This window comes from Callithrix jacchus, chromosome 14, assembly GCF_049354715.1.
Source record: "Callithrix jacchus isolate 240 chromosome 14, calJac240_pri, whole genome shotgun sequence".
Lineage (NCBI taxonomy): Eukaryota > Metazoa > Chordata > Mammalia > Primates > Cebidae > Callithrix > Callithrix jacchus.
The window spans coordinates 41203063-41227227 of record NC_133515.1 but is presented as its reverse complement, the minus strand read 5'-3'; the positions used below and the strand labels follow the sequence as shown (position 1 = coordinate 41227227).

Below are 24165 nucleotides of genomic sequence, written 5' to 3'. Positions count from 1 at the left end.
TGCATAGTATTCGGTCATATGAATGGGCCATCATTTATTTAACCATCCACCTTTGTAAATAATACAGCAGTGAACATCTTGGTGTATCCACCTGACCACATTTTTGAACATCTTGGGTTGTTTCTTTAGACAACCTTCTTAAGGGTGAAATTTTGCCAGGACAGCATTGTGAGCCTCCCCTATATATGTCTTAAAAGGGGAAATGGTCCAGACTGTCTGAATTATAAGAGGTTAGAGAGGCAGCTGTTTCTGTTAGGAATGGATTGAAGCTTGATCTGGTTTGTGACAGACAGCACCTGGGAAGTGGTGGCATTAGGGGTTAGAGGTTGCTTCATGCAGGGGTGCCATGGTGGAAGAGAAATGGAGGTGGGATAAGAACTCTTGTGTTGGGGGATTTTGAGGTGAACCTGGAGCCTATTGCAGGGTCTTTATTGGGAAGGGAAAGGAACAGGAATTGACTGCAGAGTCTAGTGTCCTACTAAATAAGGGGAGAGAATGTGGAGGCTTCTGTTTTTTCCACTCTGCGAAGGATGGTGCTTGGAGAGTTGTGGGGCTCCAGGGAGGAATTTGGGGCAGAGCCCAGAGTGTAGTGAGGCATGAACACCCAGCGATTGCAGCTTCCACTTCATCCCTGAGCTCGGCACCCTCCATCTTCCCCTTGAGCTTGGCTTTGCCCAGCTGGCTTAGTCCCCAGGACAGAAGGCCCAGCAGCCCCGTTGCTTGGTTTCCTTTCATTGTGCTCTAATGCCTGTGGCCACACTTAGCACAAAGCCCTCCTTTTCCATGGCCCCTACTCTGGGGCAAGGTTGAGGGAGCTGCTCCTTGTCCTGCACCTCAGCAGCTGCAGGGCTGTGGGTGAAGGATGACCTGAGGGTTGTGAGCTTGGTGCTTTCAGGCTTGAGCTGCACTTGGGGACCTCTCCCTGGGGGCAGAGCTGGACCTTGGGGAGGAACCCTGTGGGGGGCAGGTAGGACACTGTATCACTTGAGGTCCTGACCAAGGCAGGGGGTCTGGGGACCAGGCCTCACCTTCAGCCTGCATGTCCAGGGATGCTTGGGAGCTTCTAAAGGGCTCAGTATAGATCTCAGGGCATTGGGAGAGAAGGGGGGAAATGGGAGGCACCTGGAAGAGCAAATGGGCCTGTCCCTGAGTATCTCAGTGGTTCCTCTGAGTTGACTTTGGAAAACTGTCAACCCTAGGAAAGCTGTCTTCAGATTTTTGAGGCCTCATTGGCATTTATCACCCATGTGGGGAGTTCTGGGTACCGGGGGACCCCAATCATAAAGGAGAGCTGTGGGTGGGCTTCCCCAGTGTCTGGAGTAGGGTGTACAGCAGCTCATCCTTTTACTCTTCTCTCTCATCCCCTTCTTCAGACATCCTTCTATGGCCGCTTCAGGCACTTCTTGGATATCATTGACCCTCGCACACTCTTTGTCACTGAGGTAAGTCATAGCTGTCACCCTCAGTGGCCCTTTGGCCTTTGTACCTTGTCATTTCAGAATATGTGGGTCATTAAGGGGCGGGGAGGGTGAGGATTGGGGAGTGAAGAGGATAGGGGAGGTGGGAGGTGAGAGGAAGGTAACAAATTCTCTCTACCTGTATCTATGTATCTGTGTGTCTGTCTGCCTCTCTCTGAGTTCATACATTGTGCTGTATGCTTTTCACATAATGTCATTTGGATCTCACAACACCCCTTCAAGATAGATATTATTGTTATTATTTAAAACTTTAATGAAATTATTGTCAAGTACCTAAATTATTTGCTCATTAGAAAAGTTCCAGCAGTATAAATATGTTTAAGTAGAAAAAAAAAAAGTACCATTTAATCATCTACCCTACTTAGTTCTGTTTTCTCATAGGTAACAGCTGTTAATGGCTTTTAACATCAAGTTACTAAGATATAATTTACCTTTCTTTTTTTTTGAGATGGAGTTTCGCTCTTGTTACCCAGGCGGGAGTGCAATGGCGCGATCTCAGCTCACTGCAACCTCCGCCTCCTGGGTTCAGGCAATTCTCCTGCCTCAGCCTCCTGAGTAGCTGGGATTACAGGCACGTGCCACCATGCCCAGCTAATTTTTTGTATTTTTAGTAGAGACAGGGTTTCACCATGTTGACCAGGATGATCTCGATCTCCTGACCTCGTGATCCACCCGCCTCGGCCTCCCAAAGTGCTGGGATTACAGGCTTGAGCCACTGCGCCCGGCCCTAATTTACCTTTCTTAGATGTGCAGTTCTTTGAGTTTTGACAATCATATTCAGTCATGTATCCACCATCACAGTTGAATTAGTCTGGTCTCAAACTGCTATAAAGAAATACCTGAGACTGGGTAATTAATAAAGGAAAGTGGTTTAATTGTCTCACAGTTCCTCATGGCTGGGGAGGCCTCAGGAAATGATCATGGTGGAAGAGGAAGTAGGCACCTTCTTCACAAGGTGGCAGGAGAGAGAAGAATGGAGGAGGAACTTCCGAGCACTTATAGAACCATCAGATCTCATGAGAACTCACTATCACGAGAACAGCATGGGGAAACCACTCCATGATTTGGTCGCCTCCCACCACATCCCTCCCTCAACATGTGGGGATTATGGGGTTTACAGTTTGAGAGGAGATTTGGGTGGGGACACAGAACCAAACCATATGGACAATCAAGATGTGAAGCATTTTCATCACTCTGATGTGTTCCCTCTACCGGTTTATAATCAATTCCTCCCTGTCTCTACCCCTTGTCAACCAATCATCTGCTTTCTGTTTCTATTGTTTTGCTGTTTCCAGAATGGAATCCTACAGTATGCAGCCTTTTGTGTCTGGCTTCTTTCCCTTAACATAATGCTTTTCAGGCTGGGTGCAATGGCTCACACCTGTAATGGAGGATTGCTGGAGCTCAGTAGTTCAAGACCAGCCTGGGCAACATAGTGAGATCTGTCTCTACAAAAATTTAAAAAATTAGCCCAGTGTGGTGATGCATGCTTGTAGTCCCAGCTACTTGGGAGGCTCAGGTGGGATGATTCCTTGAGCTTGAGAGATTGAGGCTGCAGCAAACCATGATTGTGGCACTGCACTCCAGCCTGAGTAACAGAGTGAGACCGTATCTTTAAAAAAAAAAATGCTTTTGGGATTAATTTGTGTCATTGCATGTATTAGTAATTAATCCCTTCTGCTGCTGAGTAAAGTGTCCCATTGAAAGGATGTTCCAGAATTTGTTTATCCATTTGCTTATTGATAAACACCTGGGTTCTTTCCAGTTTTTTGGCTATTATGAATAAAACTACTATGAACATTCTTTGTGTGGATGTATACTTTCATTTCTCTTGAAGGAATAAGAATGGGATTGCTGGATCCTATGATAAGTATGGTAAATATATGTTTAACTTTTTCAGAAACTGCCAAACTATTGTTCAAAGGGCTGTCCATTTTACATTTCCATGAGCAATATATGGGAGTTTCAGTTGTTCCACTTCCTCACCAACACTTGATATTGTCAAATTAAAAAATCTTTTTTTATTTAGCCATTCTAAGAAGTATGTCTTGACAGACTTTTTATATGTATTTACAAATGTGTGTAGGAATACATGTACATACAAAATATTGGGTTTTTTTTTTTCAGACAGGGTCTTGTCTTGTCACTCAGGCTGGAGTGCAGTGGCACAATCTCGGCTCACTGCAACCTCTACCTCCCAGATTCAAGCAATTCTTGCGTTTCAGCCTTCTGAGTAGCTGGGATTATAGGCATGCATCACCGTGCCTCGCTAATTTTTTGTATTTTCACTAGAGACTGGGTTTCGCCATGTTGGCCAGGCTTGTTTCAAACTCCTTGTCTCAAGAAATCCACCTCAGCCTCTCAAATTACTGGGAAAAAAAGGTGTGAGCCACCGTGCCCAGCCTAAAATGTCAAATATTTATTAAGTACTATAAACAAGGCAATTTGTAAGCATTTTACATGCATTAGCTTATCAGATTAACCCAAGCAGCCCTAAGATGTCGATGCTATTATAAGTTCCATTTTACACAGGAAGAAACAGACAGACTAGAAGTTAAGCCTCATGCATATTGTGTTAGCAAGTGATGGAGCCAGGGTATGAACCCAGGTACACTGGTCTCCAGAGCCTTATTCTCACCCCATTTGCATTCCTGTTCAAATAACTTGAGTTTAGGGAACTTGACCAAGACGACACGGCAGAGGCCTGAGCGTTGGTCCTGGCCCCTACATGGGCAGCACTTCACTGCACATCTTCTCTGTACTGACATTGGCTTACTTGCTTTAAGCCCTGGAGTTGACCAGCTCTGGGAGAGAAAAGCCATGATAGAAGGGAGTACAAGGCTTGCTGGGCACATCGGCCTAGAACCAGGCCCCATCATGTTTAGGGGAGCAGCTCAATAACATGAAATGTGGGAATTACACTGGCATGTGGTTTCCTACTGCATCTCAGAAGGACAAATGGCATAGGTATTTTAGTAGCTGACCTGGCCTCTGTCTGGATTCTCCTAAGAAGTAATCAAGGAATAATCAATGCAATTACATAAGTTGGAAGAGCACAGAACTAGAGAAACTACTTATCTGGCCCACCTAATGTCCTGGGAGGGAGCGCGGGATGGTTGCTGCTTAGCTGGAGGAAATTTGGATGAGCCCCTTTGTCTGTGATGATGGGCGAACAGTAGAGGTCATGAGGACTTGAGGAGGTGGCTCTGGAAGCCGGAGAGTCCAGAAGTAGAAAGAGCTTAGGCAGCTTGAGCCATCTGGTGACCTGGTTCTGAGGGACATTAGCTGAACCAAGGGAGAAACTCCTCTTCAGGGAATTTTGCAGCTACTTCTTTGTAGCTTCTTCCAACTGACCAAGCTTTAAAAAGATCCCAACGCTTGTATGTGTAATAAGGCAGGGGAAATTTTATTCACTGTAATTTCTCTTAGGAAGAAGGCTGTCTTTGTTCTAAGAATGCCTTGAACAAAGCTTTAGAGGAGAAGCTTGCTCTGCTTGACAGAGAGAATGGTGCATTTTGATCCTAAATGGAGAAAGGAGAGGGAAGGAAGAGGAGAAAAAAACAGTGGGAAGGAGAGCATGATAACTGGGTTGGGCTGAAAGACCAATAAAGAAATGCCACAATGAGGTGTGGCTGGGGCTCTTTTAAGTTAGTGATGCTTACTGTGTTTGTGAGAACTGTGAATTTGCACCGTTATTCCCACTACCATAATTCCTGGGAAGTTGTCAGAAAATATGCCTGGTTTGTGAAATCTCTACAAGAGATTATTTAGGGGGATTTTTTTGTTGTTGTTGTTGAGGCAGTCTCACTTTGTTGCCCAGTTTGGAGTACAGTGGCATGATAGCTCACTGCAGCCTCTGCCTCCTGGGCTCAAGCGATTCTCATGCTTCAGCCTCCTGTTTAGCTGGGACTACAAGTGCATGCTACCATGCTCAGATAATTTTTCTATTTTTGTAGAGACAGGGTTTCGCTATGTTGTTCAGGCTGGCGAAAGTTATTGGCCTGCCTTGGCCTCCCAGAGTGCTGGGATTACAGGCATGAGCCACCGTGCCTGGCCATTTGGGGGAATCTTGAAAGGGTGTGAGTCTCCTTGCCAGGGTACACTGTGTGCAGAATTATTTCCAATGAAATCACCAGGATCTTGCAGAAGCAAAAGGGAGAAATCTTTGGCCTTCCATGTAGGCCAGGGAATTAGATCTAGATCTCTAAGGGCAAGGCTGTATGACATCTGAATTACTCTTAATTATGGACCAAAGAAGGAAGGCATTTGCTATTCTGAATTCAATAATTACTTAAGGAAATGAATGGCTGACACATCATCATCATGTAGGGCATAGAAAACTAACTGAAATAGTATTAATAGCAATTCAATACTAGAACTGGTGTTATAATCTGAAACGATTTGAGGTGTATTATAGGATAGAATAAATAATTATGCTGATGTGGAGAACCAGCATTCTCACTGTGGGAGATAAGTGATACAAGTATAGAGTAGGGGAAAAGACAGAAAGGACCATGTGATGTTGTATTTGAATTAGAGGTACCAATATGCACTTATCACACACACACACACAATTTCCTAATTTTCTGGCTCTGTTTTCTGAAAGGGTGTAGAACTTAGGAACACCACAGTAACAATGAACACAGCACCCAGATCTTGGTTTCTAAATACCACTACCCACAAAAAGGAACAAGGGCTTCTTGGATACATGGTGGGATCCAGGTCTGAGGCTGCAGGTGTTGCTATAGAAAGCAAGGAAATGCTCAAAGAATGATGGAGACACATGAACTGGCTTAAAAGGTAATCCACTGGCCACACTGGGACAATTTGAGCAGTAAGAAAAACAGCAATGGATTATAAGACATTGAATTAAAAAAGAAATCCATGAGTCCATAAGCTATGGTTTGAATGTGTTCATTACTTGATGGTGAATGTGATAGTATTAAGAGGTGGGGCCTTTATGAGATGGTTAGACTGTGACTGAAATTAAGACCCTTATAAAAAAGGCTTCCCACAGCTGCTAGGGTCTCTTGCCCTTCTGCCTTCTTCCCTGTGAGGACACAGTGTTTCTGCCCTCTGAAGGATGCAGACCTCACCAGACACTGAATGCTGGTTCCTTGATCTTGGACTTCCAGCTTCCAGAACTGTGAGAAATAAATTTCCGTTCTTTATAAATTACCCATCTGTGGTATTCTGTTATAGCAGCACAGACAGAATACAACAGAAATTGATACCACAGAAGTGGGGTGTTGCTGTAACAAATACTTAAAAATGTGGAAGCAGCTCTGGAGCTTGGTAAAGGGTAGAGGCTGGAACAGTTTTGAAATGAGTGCTGGAAAAAGTCTCATTACCATGAACAGAGCATTAAAGGGGATTCAGGTGAGGGCTCAGAAGAGAAGAGCTGTAGGGAAAGCCTCCTTCCTTTTAGAAATAACTTGCATGATGGTGACAGTGAAGACCCTCTGATAAGGTGTGAGGCAGAAATAAGGAACGAGGTATTGGAAATGGGGGAAAGGCCATTCTTATTACAAAGTGACAAAGAACTTTGCTAAATTATGCCTATGTGCTAGGATTTTGTAGAAGGCAGGACTTAAGAGCAGTGGACTAGGATATATGGCAGAAGAAATCTCTAAGCAGCAAAGCATTCAGGATGCTTCCTGGCTTCTCTTAACTGCTTATAGTAAAATATAAGAAGAGTGAAACAATTCAAAGATAGAATTTATAATGAAAAGGGAAGCAGAATGTACATATTTGGAAAATTCTCAGCCTGGCCATGTAAAGAATAAAAAATCATGTTTAGGAGGAAAAACCAGGAGTGTGGCCAAGTGACTGATAAGGAGATTAGTATGGCTAAAAGGAAGTCAGGTGCTATTCATTAAGACAATGGGAGAATGACCCCCGGAGGCATTTCAGATCTTCAGAGTTGCCACATTCATCACAGACCCAGAGTGCCAAGGCCTTAGCAGCAGAAGTTTCTAGCGGGGTGTACAGAGTGTCCATGGGACTTTAGGGCTCACTGCTCATTGGCTCTGCCCACTGTTACTGGCACAGTGCTTCTCAGCCACCCAGGCTGTGGCTCAGGCAGATGCAGGTGCAGCTTGGGCCACTGCTCCAGAGGCACAAGGGTAAGCCTTGGCAGCATCCATTTGGTGCTAACCCTGCAGGTGTGTGTGTGAGCTGGGGCTGCAGGGCTACCTCCACCCAGATTTCAAAGGATGTTGCAGACAGCCTTGGGGCCCAGGCAGGAAGTTGCCGCAGGGGTGGAGCCACTGCAGTTTTCACCAGGGCAGTGCTTGGTGGCATTCGGGGGATAGAGCTGTCCCTGAAACCCAAGAACACTAGTGCCACCAGCATGCAACACTAGTCTGGGAGAACCACAGGAGTACAACGTTAGTGTGTGAGAGCTAAAGTGTGGCTATCCGGCAAAGCCATGAGAGTGGGGCTGTCCAAGGCCTTGGGGGCCCAACTCGTGCCCCAGTGTGTCTAGAAAGCAGGACGTGGAATCAGAAGTAATTCTGACGATCGAAAGTTGTTTGCCCTGTTGGATTTTAGATTTACTGAGGGCCTAGTGCTTTTTTTTTTTTTTATTTCTCCCTTTTGGAAGATAAACATTCGTTTTGTGCCTGTCCCACCATTATACTTTGGAAGCATGTACTTTGTTTGATTTTTACAGGCTCACAACTGGAGGGAAATTTGCCTCAGGATGAATCACACCTTTGAGTCTCATCCATATCTAATTTAGAGCATTCTAGACGAGACTCTGGACTTGAGATTTTTGAGTTGCTGCTGGAATGATTGACTTTCAGGGCTACTAAGATGGAATGAATATATGTGAGAAGGACATAAATGTGGGGGGCGGCGGGGTGTGATGCTATGGCTGAAATGTGTCCCATCCAAATTTCAGGTGTTGAAATTTAATGGCAAATGTGATCGTATTAAGACGTGTGGCCTTTAAGAGGTGATTAGGCCATGAGGGCTGCTCCCTCATGAATGGAATTGAGGTCCTTATAAAAGAGGCCTGGCTGGGTGTGGTGGCTCATGCCTGTAATTGCAGCACTTTGAGAGGCCAAGGCTCAAGAATCACTTGAGCCCAGGAGTTTGAGACTAACCTGGGCAACACAGCCAGACCCCATCTCTAAAACATTTCTTTTTAAATTAGCTGGGTGTGGTGGCATTCACCTGTAATCCTGGCTACTCGAGTCACTTGAGCCTGGGAGGTCAAGGCTACAGTGACCTGTGATCATGCCACTGCACTCCAGTCTGGATGACAAAGCAAGACCTTGTCTCAAAAAATAAAAGAGGCTTCACACAGCATTTAGCCAACTTGCCGTTCTGTCATGTTGAGGACACAGCCTTCCTCCCCTCAGAAAGATACCGCCCTCACCAGACACCAAATCCTAGTTCTTGGTCTTGAACTTCCAGCTTCTGGAATTGTGAGGAATAAATTTCTGTTCTTTATAAATTATCTGTCTATGGCATTCTGTCATAGCAGCACAGATAGTCTAAGATACCATAGTAATACTAAAAATGTCGGTGGGGAAGCACCTCTTTTTACCTTTGGTAACTCTTAGTGAAGTAACTGATTCTGTCCAGGATCATTAATGAAAACTATTTCCAAAGAGTAAAATGTTATTGGGATACTGAATACTCATTTGATCTCAAAGTATCACTCTGTGATTACTTAGCAGTTACAAAGGGGAAAGGGTACCTTTATAATGGAGACCCTTAAAAAGTCTTTCATTCAGAAATTTCATTTCCAGAAATTTATCCAAAGGAATTAAGAGAACTACAGTGAGATTTACATACAAGGATATTAATTGCAATATTATTTATAATGGTGGACACCTTTTAGCTAGATGACCAAACTTAGCATTCCTAACAATTGAAAAAAACCTGACATTGTGTGCCTCCTGATGTGATGTGATTCTGGTAGCAATTACTGAATACTGGAAGACATATAGAAGTCTAAAGAAAATAAAAACTGCTCATCGTCCAACCTGCTAGAAATAATCACCATTAACATTTTGGTGCATATATATGTACAATATTGGGATGACTGGCCGGGTATAGTGGCTCATGCCTATAATCCCAGTACTTTGGAAGGCCGAGGCAGGTGGATCACCTGAGGTCAGAAATTTGAGATCAGCCTGGGCAACATGGTGTGGTGGCACATTCCTGTGATCCAGCTACTCCGGAGGCTGAGGCACAATAATTTTGAACCTGGGAGGTGGAGGTTTCAGTGTGCCGAGATCATGTTACTGTACTCCAGCCTGGGTGACAGAGACTCTGTCTCAAAAGCAAACAAACCAAAAAAATTGGGATGATGATATAATATGAATATAGCTATATCTCTATTTAAATATAGGGAATCATGCACATATGCATGATATATATATGATACATAGATGTCATACATGGTTATTTATATAGAGATGGATATCCATGGTATGCATGATACCTATAGTATATACTTTATGAGTATATGAGCATTTTTTCATGTCATGAAATGTTTCAAAGTGTTTAACTGCACAATAATTCATCACATGGTTATTCCGTATAACTTATTTTCTCTATTGACCATTTAGGTGGTTTCAAGACTTTTTCATAAATAATATTGCAAGAAATATCCTCATACAAAGATCTCACTGTACTTCCTTTCATTCCTTTGGATGCATTTCTAGAAGTGGAATATCCAGATGAAAGACTTTAGATAATATTTCTAAATTTGCTGTATTAGTCTGTTCTCATGCTGCTAATAAAGACATTTCCAAGAGTGGATAATTATGAAGGAAAGAAATTTAATGGACTCCTAGTTCCACATGGGGAGTCCTCACAGTCATGGTGGAAAGTGAATGAGGAGCAAAGTCACATCTTACATGGCAGCAGGCAAGAGAGCTTGTGTAGGGGAACTCTGATTTATAAAACCATCAGATCTCATGAGACTTATTCACTACCATGAGAACAGTATGGGGGAAATTGCTTCTATGATTCAGTTATCTCCACCTGGCCCAGCCCTTGACATGTGTGGATTATTACAATTCAAGGTGAGATTTTGGTGGAGATACAGCCAAACCGTATCATTGTCCTGCAAATTGTACTAACCTGTACCAAGATTTTATATTTATACTCCCAATAGCAGCAAGTGAGGATGTCCATTTAAATGTATTCTAGAAAAGGAAAAATAGCTAAAACAGAAAAAAGAAAAAAATGTATTTTAGACAGCACTGGATAGTGTAACTTTAAAACATTTAATGGAATTTTTAAATTTAAAACATACCCATTGTCAGTATCCTTCAAGTTCTTGTCCATCTGCATACATTTTTGGCAGTTATGACATTGAACACGTACTTTTTTATTATTTTCATTTCTAAGGCTTTATAACTTTAAAAAAATTGGGGTACAATGTCAGCAATCATGGTTCACTGCAGCCTTAGCCTCTCAAGCTTGAGATCCTCCCACCTCAGCCTCACAAGTAGCTGGGACTATACCAAGTCTTTATTATTTTTAAAAATCAAGTTTTGTAGCATAAATAATCATCCCATTACACTTTTTGGTCTAACAGGTAGGTTGTTTCCTATCTTTTGCTTTCTTGCACAAAACAGTCTTAGACATATCACTTTTTTTTTTTTTTGAGATGGAGGCTCGCTCTATCACCCAGGCGGGAGTGTAGTGTTGTAATCTCAGTTCACTGCAGCCTCCACCTCTCAGGTTCAAGCAACTCTCCTGCCTCAGCCTCCCGAGTAGCTGGGACTACAGGTATGTGCCACCACACCTGGTTAACTTTTGTATTCTTAGTAAATATGGGGTTTCACCATGTTGGCCAGGCTGGTCTCGAACTCCTGACTTCAAGTAATCAGGGAAGCCTGCCTTGGCTTCCCAAAGTGCTGGGATTACAGGCATGAGTCACTGCGCCTAGCCAACATATCACTTGTAGTTTTCGCTAAATTTACTGTTTAGAATAAACTCCCAAGAGTAGGGTAGCCAGGCTGGAAGCCATGGTCATATTCAGAGTTCTTGGGATAGGTGGATTGGTTTCTTTCCTGAAGGGATGCACAACCTGTCGTGCTGCTAGAACTGCATCAGTTTACCTCACTTGGCCTCCTAACGTGACTAGAGGTCAGGGCAGGGAAAGCCATGTGTCTCTGGTTCCCCTTCTTTGGGCCTCTCAGAAAGTGGGCTCCTGGCTGATGGGAGCCAAGGACCCATCCCAGCACAGACAGGTAGAACCCTGGGGGTTCTAGGACTGCTGGGTAGGAACATGGCATTTGGGATCGTTGAGAGAAGACAGGAGAAAGGCTTGGGACTTGGCCTGTGCATAACCATTACCTTTGGCCTTCAAGACCCACTGCTTGCAGGTGACACTAGTAATGGTCAAGCCTTGGTAAGGATGCACAGCCCTCCCCTTGGTGGTGCAAGATTGGCCCAGTAAGAACAGTTACTGAACCATCAAGGCATGGTGGAACATAACCTCTCTGCCATCCTGCACGCCCCACTGCCAATTCCTCACCCCCATACCACCCCACAGTCTTTTAGTTCTGTAAGCATTTGGGCTCCCAAACTCTGCCTGAAATGGCCCATGTTTCAGCTATACCTGCCTCCTCTCTAAGCATGTTCTCTGTTTTTTCTGTGTTAGGCTGGGCTCAGCTTTGAGAGTAAAAGAGGCTGTTTTTTCACTTGGGGTGCTCTGCCTCAGAGGCCATGATTTCTGGGGGGCTTTGGGTATTGCTGAGGTTTCTTTGGGAGACAGTCGCTGGCGTGAGTACAGCAGGTTCTTCTGTGCAGATGGCACATGGAAATGGCTCGGAAATAGAGATGAGGTTTCCTGGGGTTTCTAGGTCATTCACCCACTCTGTGACCTTGGACAAGGAAGTACTCTTCCCTCTTGGCCCCAGTTTTCTCAGAGAGGGAATGGCCCGCATGTTTCTAGGATGTGGACCTGTAGAGAAGTAATCTTATCCACATCCCATGTGAACAGGGCCTGGTGTCCCCAAGAAGAGATAAGTTTTGCTTCCCATGACTCTTCCTTAGCTTTTTTTTTTGTGCCTCTTTTTCTTCCTTGTCCCTCTGTCCCCATTTCCCTCCGTTGAGGTGTCCTGCCCTCTTCCCACCGTTCCCCCTCATTCAGGGCCTTGAGGCAGGACCAGTGGGGCCAGGATTCTTCTCTGTTCAAATTCTGTTCTGCAGGAGCAGACCTCCCAGGTGCAGGCCCTCCAGAGGGATCTTCTGGAGACCACCCTCCTCTCAAATAAACGAAGGGTGAAACTTGCTGGCAGGCTGGCGATGGAATAGTGTTTGGGAGCAGCATCCTGGGCTGTGTCCTGCTACCCCCTAGCTGGATCCCTCACAGCCTTTGTGTTCAGGGGCTGGTGTCTGTTTGTTCCTGGTTGAAAAGATTTCCTGCAGAATTCACCCTGCCACCCACCTTTCCTCACCCCTCAAATACTCAGACCCTTCTGTGGAGCCTCACAGTCCAGGGGCATGTGAAAGGTTTAAACAGAGAGACTCACCTCTCATTCCCCACATGTCCATGATATAGGCCCTTTCTCTGAAGCGGGGGCACCAGTCCCTAGAACAGCCAGGCCACAGTGCCCTCTCTGGACAGAGGGCCTGGGGCCTTGCCTGTCCCACAGGCCTGGAGCCCGAGCCCCTCAGCCTTTGACAGAGGTTTCCTAAGGTCCAAGGCCAGGCCTGTAGCTCTCAGAGGTGGAAAAGCAGGTTCCAGCTTCCTTCAGTCCTGGGCCCTCAGATTTGTCTGCAGGAACCTTGGATCTCGTTCTTCCTCAACCCATGCCCTTCACCAAGATTAGGGCTCTTTGGATTTTATTCCTTTGGCAGGAGGGCTCCCTTTGATGACTGTGTCAAGTGAGATGGAATCTGGCCAGGTTGTTATAGGAACTCAGGAGAATCCCTAGAGTGGGAAAAACAATGAGAAAATGGGGCTATTCACCATTCAGCATTGGAAAGTAGAGCATTCATTGTCCAGTTCCGCAGAGGCTGAGATGATGGGAGGGGCAGGCTTAAGAGTGGGGGCCTCACCACATCACTAGAAGGCTTTAGGGGTATTGAGGGGGTGTGTGGTAGGGTGTGCAGAGAGGGGTCTGACTAAACTCGGTTCAAATACTAAATCATCCTCTTGCTATTTGTGTGACCTTAAGCAAGTTAAAACAAATAACATGATCCAATTTTATTGATAAACTTTTTATGTCTAGAAGGAAAATCATTCTCACTTTTGGAGTGGTTATCTCAGGGGTGTGTTTACACGTTTAAGATTACTTTTTGTACTTTTTCATGTTTTTTTTCTGATATTTTCTTTAAACAGCGTGAATTACTTGTACAATGGGGAAAAAATAAAAACAACTACAAAGCTATCTCCACTTTGGAAATGAACAGTACCTAGGAAGAAGGGGCTCTTTGGAATCTAGGAACTGCTGGAGCCTTCCATATTTGGAAGGGAAGGCACAGTACTTTTCAGTCTTCAAGCCATTCCAAGTAAGAAAAGTGTTCTTGGCCCCCAGACTGCCTATAGTTCTGTCTTGGGCCAGGCCTGGGTTAGACCAGTGCTGGCCACCACAGCGTTTCACATGCGGGTGCTTTACATGCAGGCCTGAGGGGTCGTGGGTGGCCTCACTGGTTTGTCTGGGTTGGCTGTTCATTTTCCATTCTTGTCAGCCAGCTCAGAAAATCCTGCCTGCCCCACTGAGGGCCCTTCCTGAGACTGCATTCTTCTTTTAGACTATGGGGCCTATGTTGAAGTCTCTGAACTCCCATGCCTAGCCAGTCTCATCTCTCCATCAAAAGGGGAACAGGGCAACTTCACTGAGTTTCTTCCCCCATTCGGGCTTCCTTGGTGTCTGGGTCCCTCATCTGGACCTTGATATGAGCTTCCTTCTATCACTGTTGTCTATTTATTGTTTTTGCTGTTATTTTTCTTTTTTTTTGAGACAGTCTTCCGCTGTTGCCCAGGCTGGAGTGCAGCAGTGGTTTGATCTTGGCTCACTGCAACCTCCACCTCCTGGATTCAACTGATTCTTCTGCCTTAGCCTCCTGAGTAGCTGGGGTTACAGGGGTGTGCCACCACACCCAGCTAATTTTTGTACTTTTAGTAGATACAAGGGTTTCACCAGTCAGTCTGGTCTTGAGTTCCTGACCTCATGATCTGCCTATCTTGGCCCCCAAGTGCTGGGATTACAGGCATGAGCCACTGCACCCAGCCTAAAAGCTTTCAACGTTAATTAAGATTAAAGTTCCTTCTGACACCCCTTGCCAAGTCTTGGCCGTTTCCTTCTATCCCGAGGTAACCCCAGCCACCAGGTTGGTTGCTCTCCTTTTAGGGCTTTTCTGATACATTGGCATATACATATAAATGTTCACATAGGAAATACTGTTTTATATGTGTGTATTGTTTATTTGGTACAAGAAATAGCATCATACTGCTGGGCTATTTGCTTTTTCACTCAACAAAATATCTTGGAGAGATGACCATGGAAGCACACATCGCTCTACTTCACTTTTTAAACTGCCAAGTAAGAACATTAGGTGGTATTTCTTTATTATTTTGTGTGTATCCCATGAACCAAGGGCAGGCCCAAGACCTTTTGCTAGCAGTATTTGATACTGATGTAATCCTGCAAAAGGAAGATTTGCAGGAGCCCTGGATCTGTGCCTCTCAATGTCTCTTTTCTTTCTTTTGCAGAGACGTCTCAGAGAGGCTGTGCAGCTGTTGGAGGACTATAAGCATGGGACCCTGCGCCCGGGGGTCACCAATGAACAGGTAACCCTGTGGGAGGTGGGAGCATGGCCAGTGAGGAAGGGAAGGAGAATGATACATTCACAACCCCTTCCCTGCAGCCAGAACCACTTCTTTCCTCCAGTATCTATTTCTGCTGGTACGTACTGCTGTGGACTAAAAGCTCTTTGGAGATGACCAAATTTCTCCTGTGCTCCAGGTCCAGTGGGAAACATGGAGGCTGAAAAGACTAGGGTGGCCCAAAGGCAGTGGCTTGATGAGGCTGGCTTGCACTGGCTTGCGAGAGCTGACTCTGTGCATCTCTTCCCAATTCCACATTCAGGGACAACACAGTGGGAGCTTGAAATCAGCCATGATTGGAGTATTTATACCATAGAAGTTGGCAAATGCTACAAATCAGGACTTTTTCTCCAGAGAACAGATTATTAAACCAGCATACCACTGTTCAAAAATTCAGGTTAAAGGTGGGAAGGATCCAGGAGAATATTGAGGATTAGGCTAGTATACTGTCGTTTTATTTTTTACTATCATGTAGGAACTTGAATTAGAGATACCCAAAATGTTGAAGATTGTGTTTTGTTTTGTGGAGGGGTAAGGGAATATAGTACTCAATGATTACAGAGACTGATGGTTCATGTGCCAAAGTCTATCTTTTTGTTCATAAACTTTATTTCAAAAACTTTTCACACTTTGGGAGGCCAAGGTGGGCGGATCACAAGGTCAAGAGATTGAGACCATCCTGGCCAACATGGTGAAACCCCGTCTCTACTAAAAATACAAAAATTAGCTGGGCGTGGTGGCACACGCCTGTAGTCCCAACTACTCAGGAGGCTGAGGTAGGAGAATTGCTTGAACCCAGGAGGCAGAGGTTGCAGTGAGCCGAGATTGAGCCACTGCACTCCTGCCTGGCACCTGGTGACACAGTGAGACTCTGTCTCAAAAAAAAAAAAAAAAAAAAAAAAAAACTTTTTCAAACATTAATTTAAATATTTTCAAAGTCGTGTGTACATAATTCAAGAAGTCAGATAGGACTAAAATGCTTATAAGGGGCTGGGCATGGTGGCTCACACCCATAATCCTAGCACTTGGGGAGGCTGAGGCAGGCAGATTGCCTGAGCTCAGGAGTTCGAGAAGAGCTTGGGCAACACGGTGAAACCCTGTTTCTACTAAAATACAAAAGAAATTACCCTGGTGTGTCGGTGTGTGCCTTTAATCCTAGCTACTCAGGAGGCTGAGGCAGGAGAATCTCTTGAGCCTGGGAGATGGAGGTTGCAGTGAGCTGAGATCATACCATTGCACTCCAGCCTGGGCAACAAAGTGAAACTGTCTCAAAAATTAATAAAATAAAATAATAGTGCTTGTAAGGAAAAATAGTATATGCTCCCCATCCCTACCCAGTTCTCAGGCCTGTTCCCTAGGAGCAAGTACTTTTCGCTGTTCTTCAGATAGAATTCTGTATTCTATATTTCAGACGAATATGCTTATCTACACTGCTATTTCTCAATTAGTTTTTTTGGATTATCTATTATGGTAGTTGAGGATTCAGCTCTCTTATCATCCAATCCTTTAAACATACTTCTTTCCCCCATCCATACCCACTCTTGAAATAGTTATCATGGTTTTGGGGCCTATACATATTCAGTCTTCATGTTGTTACAATTATAGAAATAACATTTACTGCATAGTCAGACTGGCTGTATCATGATTATGTCTCTTTTTCAAATTTGTTTTATCTGGGGTTAATAACTACCTCAGATTTTTTCATTGGCATACTTTGCTTTGTACTATCTCTCACCTCCCACTGTACCTTCCCATGGCCTTTCAATACAGTCATGCACCACATAATGACATTTTGGTCAACAAAGGATCACGTATATGACAGTGGTCCCATAAGATGATAATGGGGACCAGGCATGGTTGGCTCATGCCTGTAATTTCAGCACTTTGGAAGGCCAAGGCGGGCAGATCACTTGAGGTCAGGAGTTCGAGACCCTCCTGGCTAACATGATGAAACCCTATCTCTACTAAAAATTTAAAAATTAGCCAGGTATGGTGGTGCATGCTTGTAATCCCAGCTACTTGGGAGGCTGAGGTGGGCATTGAGAGGATCGCTTGAACCTGGGAGGTGTAGGTTGCAGTGAGTAGAGATCACACCACTGCACTCCGGCCTGGGTGACAGAATGATACCCTGTCTCAAAAAAAAAAGATGATAATGGAACTGAAAAATTCCTATTGCCTGGAGATGTCTTGTCAATCCTGACCCTGTGCAGGCCTGTGTTTGTGTCTTCGTTTTTAGCTAGTTTTAAGAGTTTAAATAGTTTAAAAAAAAGTTGAAAATTTTAAAATAGAAAACTTATAGAATAAGGATATAAAGAATAAGGACATAAAGAAAAAATGTTTTTGTACAGCTGTACAACGTGTTTGTGTTTTAAGCTAAGTATTATAAAAGAGTCAGAAAGTTAAAATTTTATAAAGCAAAAAAGATACAATGAGCTAAGGGTCATTTTATTGAGTAAATAATACTTTTTTATTTTTTTTTAAGAGACAAGATCTTGCTCTGTCACCCAGGCCTGGAGTGTAGTGGGGGACGTAGCTCAGTATAAACTCAAACTCTTGGGCTTAAGCTATCCTCCCATCTCAGCCTCCCAAGTAACTGGGACTATAGGTACACACCACCACACCTTGCTAATTTTTTATTTAAAAAATATTAGTGTGCTTAAGTGTACAGTGTTGATAAAGTCTGCAATACTGTACAGTAATGTCCTAGGCCTTCACATTCACTCATCATACATTCAGTGACTCACCACAGCAACTGCTAGTCCTGCAAGCTCCACTCATGGTAAGTGCCCAATGCAGGTGACCATTTTTTGTCTTCTCTGCCATATTTTTATTGAACCATTACTATATTTACATATCCAGATATCCACCATTGTGTTACAGTTGCCTATATATTCAGTATAGTAACATACTATCCAGGCTTGTAGCCAGGAGCAGTAGGCTATACCTACCATGTAGCTTAGGTGTGCAGCAGGCTTGCACATCTAGGTTTGTATAAGGGTGCTCTATGCTGTTTGCACAATGATGAAATCACCTAATGATGCATTTCTCAGAACATATCCCTGTTGTTAAGTGATGCATGACTGTATTCAGTCCTCCTTTCAATCTGAAGATTTCTGTCTTTGAGTTTCTTTTTGTTTTCCTGAAATTTTTCTTTCTGGGGCCTACCTCCGAGTTCCAGGTCTTCCTTTTTCTTGGTATATTTCATCATTTTGGCGGAACACCTCTTCTAGTAGCTTCCAGAAAAAGGGTAAATGAGAAGAAAGTTTTGAGTCTTTTTATGTCTGAAAAATTATAATTCTGCACTCAGCCTTAATTGACAGTTTGGCTGAGGAGAAAATTCTAGGTTGACAATCATTTTCCTTCAGATTTTGAAGACCATTGCGCTATTTTCTTCTGGGTTCCAATATAGCTGTTGAAAAACCTGATGCCGTTTCATTCCTGATTCTTTGCGGTCTGTTTTCTTTCTTTGGAAATATTTAGGATCTTCTCTTTATCTGTGAAATTAGTTTCTGAAATTCCACAATGCCATTTCTTTTAAAATGTATCATTTTGGATTCTTGATGACCCCTTTCAATTTGAAGACTCCTGTCTTCAGTTCTGGCAAAATTTTTAATTGCTTTCATCATTTTTTTTCTTTCATTCTAGAACTTCTGTTCGTCAAATATTAGGCATTGTGGGCTGACATGTAGGTTTTCTCCCCTTTTTTCTCTTCTATCCGTCACTACGGACCAGATGTGAGGGTAGGGCTTGGGGGAATAGAGCAGATAGGAAGCTGGATGAGGTTCTTAATCTGCACCACCAGAAACCAGGCAGTGACAGTGAAAGCACAAGATACCATGGGAGAGCTATGGAAGGGGTGACCCTCCCAGACGCGGGGCGTCTGGAAGAAATTTCTTGCCTGAGATGTGAGGGCTGTCAGGGCCGGTGAAGAGCGGGTAGGGGTGGTCCAGGCGAGGAGGCACACACTGTGCTAGAGGTAGAGGGAGCAAGACCCTGCAGAAGGAGGGAATGGGCGGATGTGCTAGATTGGAACATGGTGATAGGAATAGAGGGCAGATGTATGAGTGGAAGCAGCACCTCGGCCAGATGCCCCTGTGCAGGGCCCTGGGGGAGTGACAGACTCACAGTGCGTGCTTATGCGGGGCTCACCTGAAGGCGTGTGCACTGCGTGCTGAGTCATGGGCAGCTGTCAGCCAGGAGGGCAGGCTGCAGTCTCCTCTTTCCCGAGCAGTGGGACTTCTCTCTGGCCTTGAGCACCTAAGAGCCTGGAAGGTGTGACCCGGTACCCCACCCTACCCAGGCCGAAGCAGTCCCCAGCCCCTTTCGTGTTTTTCTCAGACCTGTTAGAGTTAGATCCTGCCTCTATGCCCTCCTGACCCTGTGATTGCTCCCGACCCAAGCTCCACTCTGCCCCTTTCTTGCTGAGGTTGGCCTCTCAGGATCCCTTCCAGCTCCCATAGTTTGGAGAATGAAGCCACATTTTCTCCTCTTTGCTCCTTTCAGTAGCTTAAAGCTGCTTGTCCTGTTTCCTGGGCCTCCTTTGTTTTCTGTCCTGAAAGCCCCCATGTGCCTCCAGGGAGCTGGAAGGGGGGGAGCTGGGGCGGGGGGTGGTTTGGCACTAGCTGTGCTTCCTGATTCTGGCTCCTGTTGGTAATGCCTGCAGTGTCCATCTGGTGGTTGGGTAGCACAGTGCTCTAGGTGTGAGCCTGCCTCTATGGCCCCCTAGAGGCAGATCCTCCCTCTCCCTCCCTTCCCCCAGCCTCCTGGCTCCCTCAGCACCAGTTCTCACAAATGCTTCCCTCCCTGGGCTTCAGTCAGCCAATCTACACCCTCCTCTGGCCTCCACAGACACAGGAACAGGGGGGATGGGTGGTGACATGGCAGCTCAGGGCTTGGGGGGCTTAGCAATTCATAATTAACAGTTACTGTTCCTGGTCCAGGCTAGCTCTGCTCGTCTGAAGCAGCCTGGGTGGTTCTTGGTCTCAGTCTGGACAGAGGCCTGGGCTCTGTGGCTCCTCTGATGCCGTTGCAGGTGTGTGGGCTAGAAACCTGCAACTGGGTCCCGAGGCCTGCAGGCCATCCTGGTGTTGTGGGCGGGACTGATTAACTTGTGACATTCTCTTTTGCTACCCAACTTGTCATATAACCTGCCTTCCAGGTACAACACCTCACCAGTGGGTGTGTGCAAATGTATCGGTAGTTTGTTCCCTCCAGATGGCCTTGGTTTGGTCTTCGGTTGTGTGTGGCTGCTCTCTCCAGGACCATTACCTTGTTAAAACATTGCTATACCAGCTGACTGTGCAGTGGCTCACACCTGTAATCCCAGAACTTTGAAGGCCGAGGTGGGTGGATCACCTAAGGTCAGGAGTTCACGACCAGCCTGACCAGTATGGTAAAAACCCATCTCTACTAAAAATACAAAAATTAGCCGGGTGTGGTGGCATACTCCTGTAGTACCAGCTACTTGGGAGGCTGAGACAGGAGAATTTCTTGAACCCAGGAGGCTGAGGTTGCAGTGAGCCAAGATCACGCCACTGTACTCCAGCCCGGGTGACGGAGTGAGACTCTGTTTCAAAAAAATGAGAAGGTTGCTATATCAATGAATCACTGGTTCCTAGGACAAAATAAAAGTGAGTATAATTTACCTTTTGGGTTTAGCAGGTGAAAATTTGATGAGCTAGGAACTCTAATAAGGACTGTAGCGATCGGTTAAAAAAAACAAAGCCATAGTGTGCAAAAATGTAAGCATAGACACAGCCAACTAAATTTCTGAATGTTGACTCTGATCTGTACACTTGTATGTACTGGGGCTTTGCCAGAATGGTTTGGTGTGGATGGAGGTGGGTGGGGCTAAATATGGAAGACCCCCTCCCCATGGCGAGCCACTACTCCCTGCGTGCTTTTGAAGTGCTGGGTATTGTACCATAAGTAAGAGCGCCTTCCACATATTATCTCAGCTAATTTTCACATAAACTTGTCAGTAGGTACCTATATCAACCCTATTTTACAGCCAAGAAAACTGAGACTCAGAGAGGTTGCATTATTTGCCTAAGGTCACATAGCTAGTATGTGGTGGGGTTGGGATCTGACACTGGGCCTCTTAGATCTAATGGGAGAGACATCTTCTGGAAGTGAGAGAGACAGAGAGAAAAGAGTTAAGAGAGAGAAAGCTGGAAGGAAGTTGGAGGGTACAGGCCGGATTGTGAAAGTCTTTGAAAACCAGGCAGAGATGCTGGATGTGTTGTATGGGGTAAGAGGAAGCTACTGAAAGCTGTTGAGCAAGGGAATAGCATGACCGTGGTATTGTGGTAGGATCAATTGGTGGCAGTGCCAGAGTGGACTGGGAGGAGTAAGTGCTATTACGGAAACCAGCTTGGAAGCGACTGGAGTGATTGGGAGTGTGGTGAGCAGGTTACTGGGAACCACTGTAGCTCCTGAGTAGTGGGACTTGTCCATCATTCCACATTCCTCAGAGGTCAGGAACCAGCCAACCTTTCATAAGTGCCTACCCTGCAGCCAGTGTAATGAATGTGTGGGTTGCTCAGAGCCCCCATCCAGGATGAATTTCTGTCTGTGACCTGCCTAGGAGAAAGAGTTGCAGGGATGCAAGAGATCCTGCAGGTCTTCTCTGGAAGAAAGGAAATGGGGTCAGCTGTGTTTGGGCTTTGCTGAAAATAGCTGAGCAAATACCAGAGGCTTAAAAATACTTGTGCCCCAAGTCTTCTGTGGGTGTCAGCAAGTTTGTCAGATGCTGAAGGGAAGGCTTGGCTGACCCACTAGTCTTACCCCGACTCCTAGCATCAAGCTCTGTGGATCCTGGTCAGCACCCTTCCCCTCTGGGCCAGCCCCAGTGTGGCCTTAACTGATAGCACAGAGTGATGAGTATAAGCTAAGTTATTTGTATGATGTGCTAGCTGTTGTACTGAGTGCTGTAGATGCATCTGTGGGCTGGGTCCCTGAAGTGGCCCCCTGGATGATCTTCCCATGCTACCTGAGTCCCTTTGTCCATTGCCAATACAGCAGACAGAGTGATCTGTGAAATTATAAATGACATTGTTTGTTCTTCTGCTTCAGGGCTTCTCAGACTTGGCACAATTGGCATTTGGAACCAGATTATTCTTTTTTGCAAGGGCTGTCTGGTGTACTGAGGGTGTTCAGCAACATGTCTGGCTTTGACCCATTAGATCTAGATGACCAGAAATGTTTCCTGATGTTGCCAAATGTCCCTGGATGCAAAACCCACCCCCAGTTAAGAACCACTGCTCTAGTAGAAACTATAGTGTTCCTCTTTTGCACTTATAGTAAAAGCCGTAGTCCTTAACCTGGCCTGCAAAGCCTGCAGTCCTCTCTGACCTTGTCTCCTACTGCTCTCTCCTGTTGGGTTCACACCAGTCACACTGGCCTCCTTGCTGTCTCTCAGACCTGCCAGATAAGCCCACTTCTGCCTCAGGGCCTTTGCACTGGCTGTTCTATCTGCCAGAACAATCTCTCACTAGATAGCTGCCTGACTCATTCCCTTCTTGAAGTGTTTCCTCCAACATCACCTCAGTGAGACCCACCCTAACCACCTTATGTCTGTAATCTCCATCTCTGCTACCAGCTCACACTCGCTATCCTCTCGCCCAGTTCTGTTTTCCCTAGTTTCCTGAAGCACGTATCCTTCTAACATGTCAGAGAATTTGCTTGTTTATTATTTGTGTTGCTTATTGTTTGTCTGTCTGCACAACCCTGTAAACTCTACAAAAGCAGAGATTTTGGTCTGTTTTTCGTGACTGATGTATCCTTGGCACCTAAAGCACTGCTCAGCACATAGTAGATGCTCAATAAACATTTATTAAATAAGTGAATTTGTTAAATAAATGAATTATTTTCACAGTAACCTTCAAAGTATTCACATCCTCATATTACAACTGAGGAAGAGGAGGCTCAGAAAGATTAAGTACATTGCCCTAAATCACACAGCCAGCAAGTGGGAGATCTAGAATTTACACCCGAGTCTGGATAGAAACAAGCTGCATGTATAGAGAAGTTGCAACTGCTGCTGTGTGCTACACTGCAGAACTGGGGAAAGAGTCTCCTCTTTCGTGAGTCTGTAGAATTGGGGGTACCCTCACCCGACATAGACTTGGAAAAGGTACATATTACCTGGGAGTAACCATGGTTACAAAATTAATGGTGAGGTATAATGCGATTGGCCCAACTGATAAATTAGGAAGTTTTTTTTGTTTGTTTTATGGAGGCATTCTTTGCCTTACAGAAGGATCCCCTTCAGGCTCTGTTTAATTACCTTCTGGAGGTTGTTTTAAATAGGCTCTGTCTTTGCTGCCTTGGGAGGTTTGGAGAAGCAGCTTGGAAGGAGGCAGAGGGGAAGGGGAGTGAGCCAGATTGGGGGTGGGGCTGGGCCCTTCCTCCTCCCTCTGGGTGCTGGGGATGTGCCCTGCTCTGGCCGAGAAGCCCAGTTGGTGAATGTGCTCTACCCCTCCCTTGGACTCTGCACCGAACTTCAGATAGGTTCAGATGGCAGCTCAGCCGAGATGCTGGCTGTTTTTGAAATTATCCAACTTCTGGGATCTTCCAGCCACCTCTCACCCAGATTGCTTCTCCACACCTCCTCCTTGTCCTCATTCATTGAGTTGAGAAATCAAGCAAGGTTCAAAGTCTCATATCCACACCTACTTGTTGTTGGAGCCAATAGTCCCAAGGGATCAAAGCTATATCTTTTTATGCTCAGCAGAGGCACAGAGGAGATGGGCTGAGCCCATATGAGATCAGGTCTTAAGCAGGAATTGTAGTTTAAAGTGGAGATGCTTCAGTGGTCTAGTGAGAGGATGCTACAGGCTCCCTGTCCTAGATTCCCAGTGTGGATGGCCTGTCCACTGC

At 45.2% G+C, this 24165-nt stretch overlaps 1 protein-coding gene across 9 annotated transcripts in view; it reads left to right on the top strand.

The window, feature by feature from the left end:
* SFXN5 (sideroflexin 5) overlaps positions 1-24165 on the top strand; it is a 128615-nt gene that overhangs the window by 11672 nt on the left and 92778 nt on the right. For 7 of the 9 annotated variants that reach the window (XM_054245301.2, XM_035272285.3, XM_035272286.3 and 4 more), the window contains exons 2-3: positions 1374-1442; positions 15172-15249. In XM_054245301.2, coding sequence (XP_054101276.1) covers positions 1374-1442; positions 15172-15249 — 147 coding nt within the window. Of the gene's footprint in view, positions 1-773; positions 968-1373; positions 1443-15171; positions 15250-24165 lie in introns of those variants that run through there. The other 2 variants (XM_078349072.1, XM_035272290.3) reach the window with 1 other exon arrangement.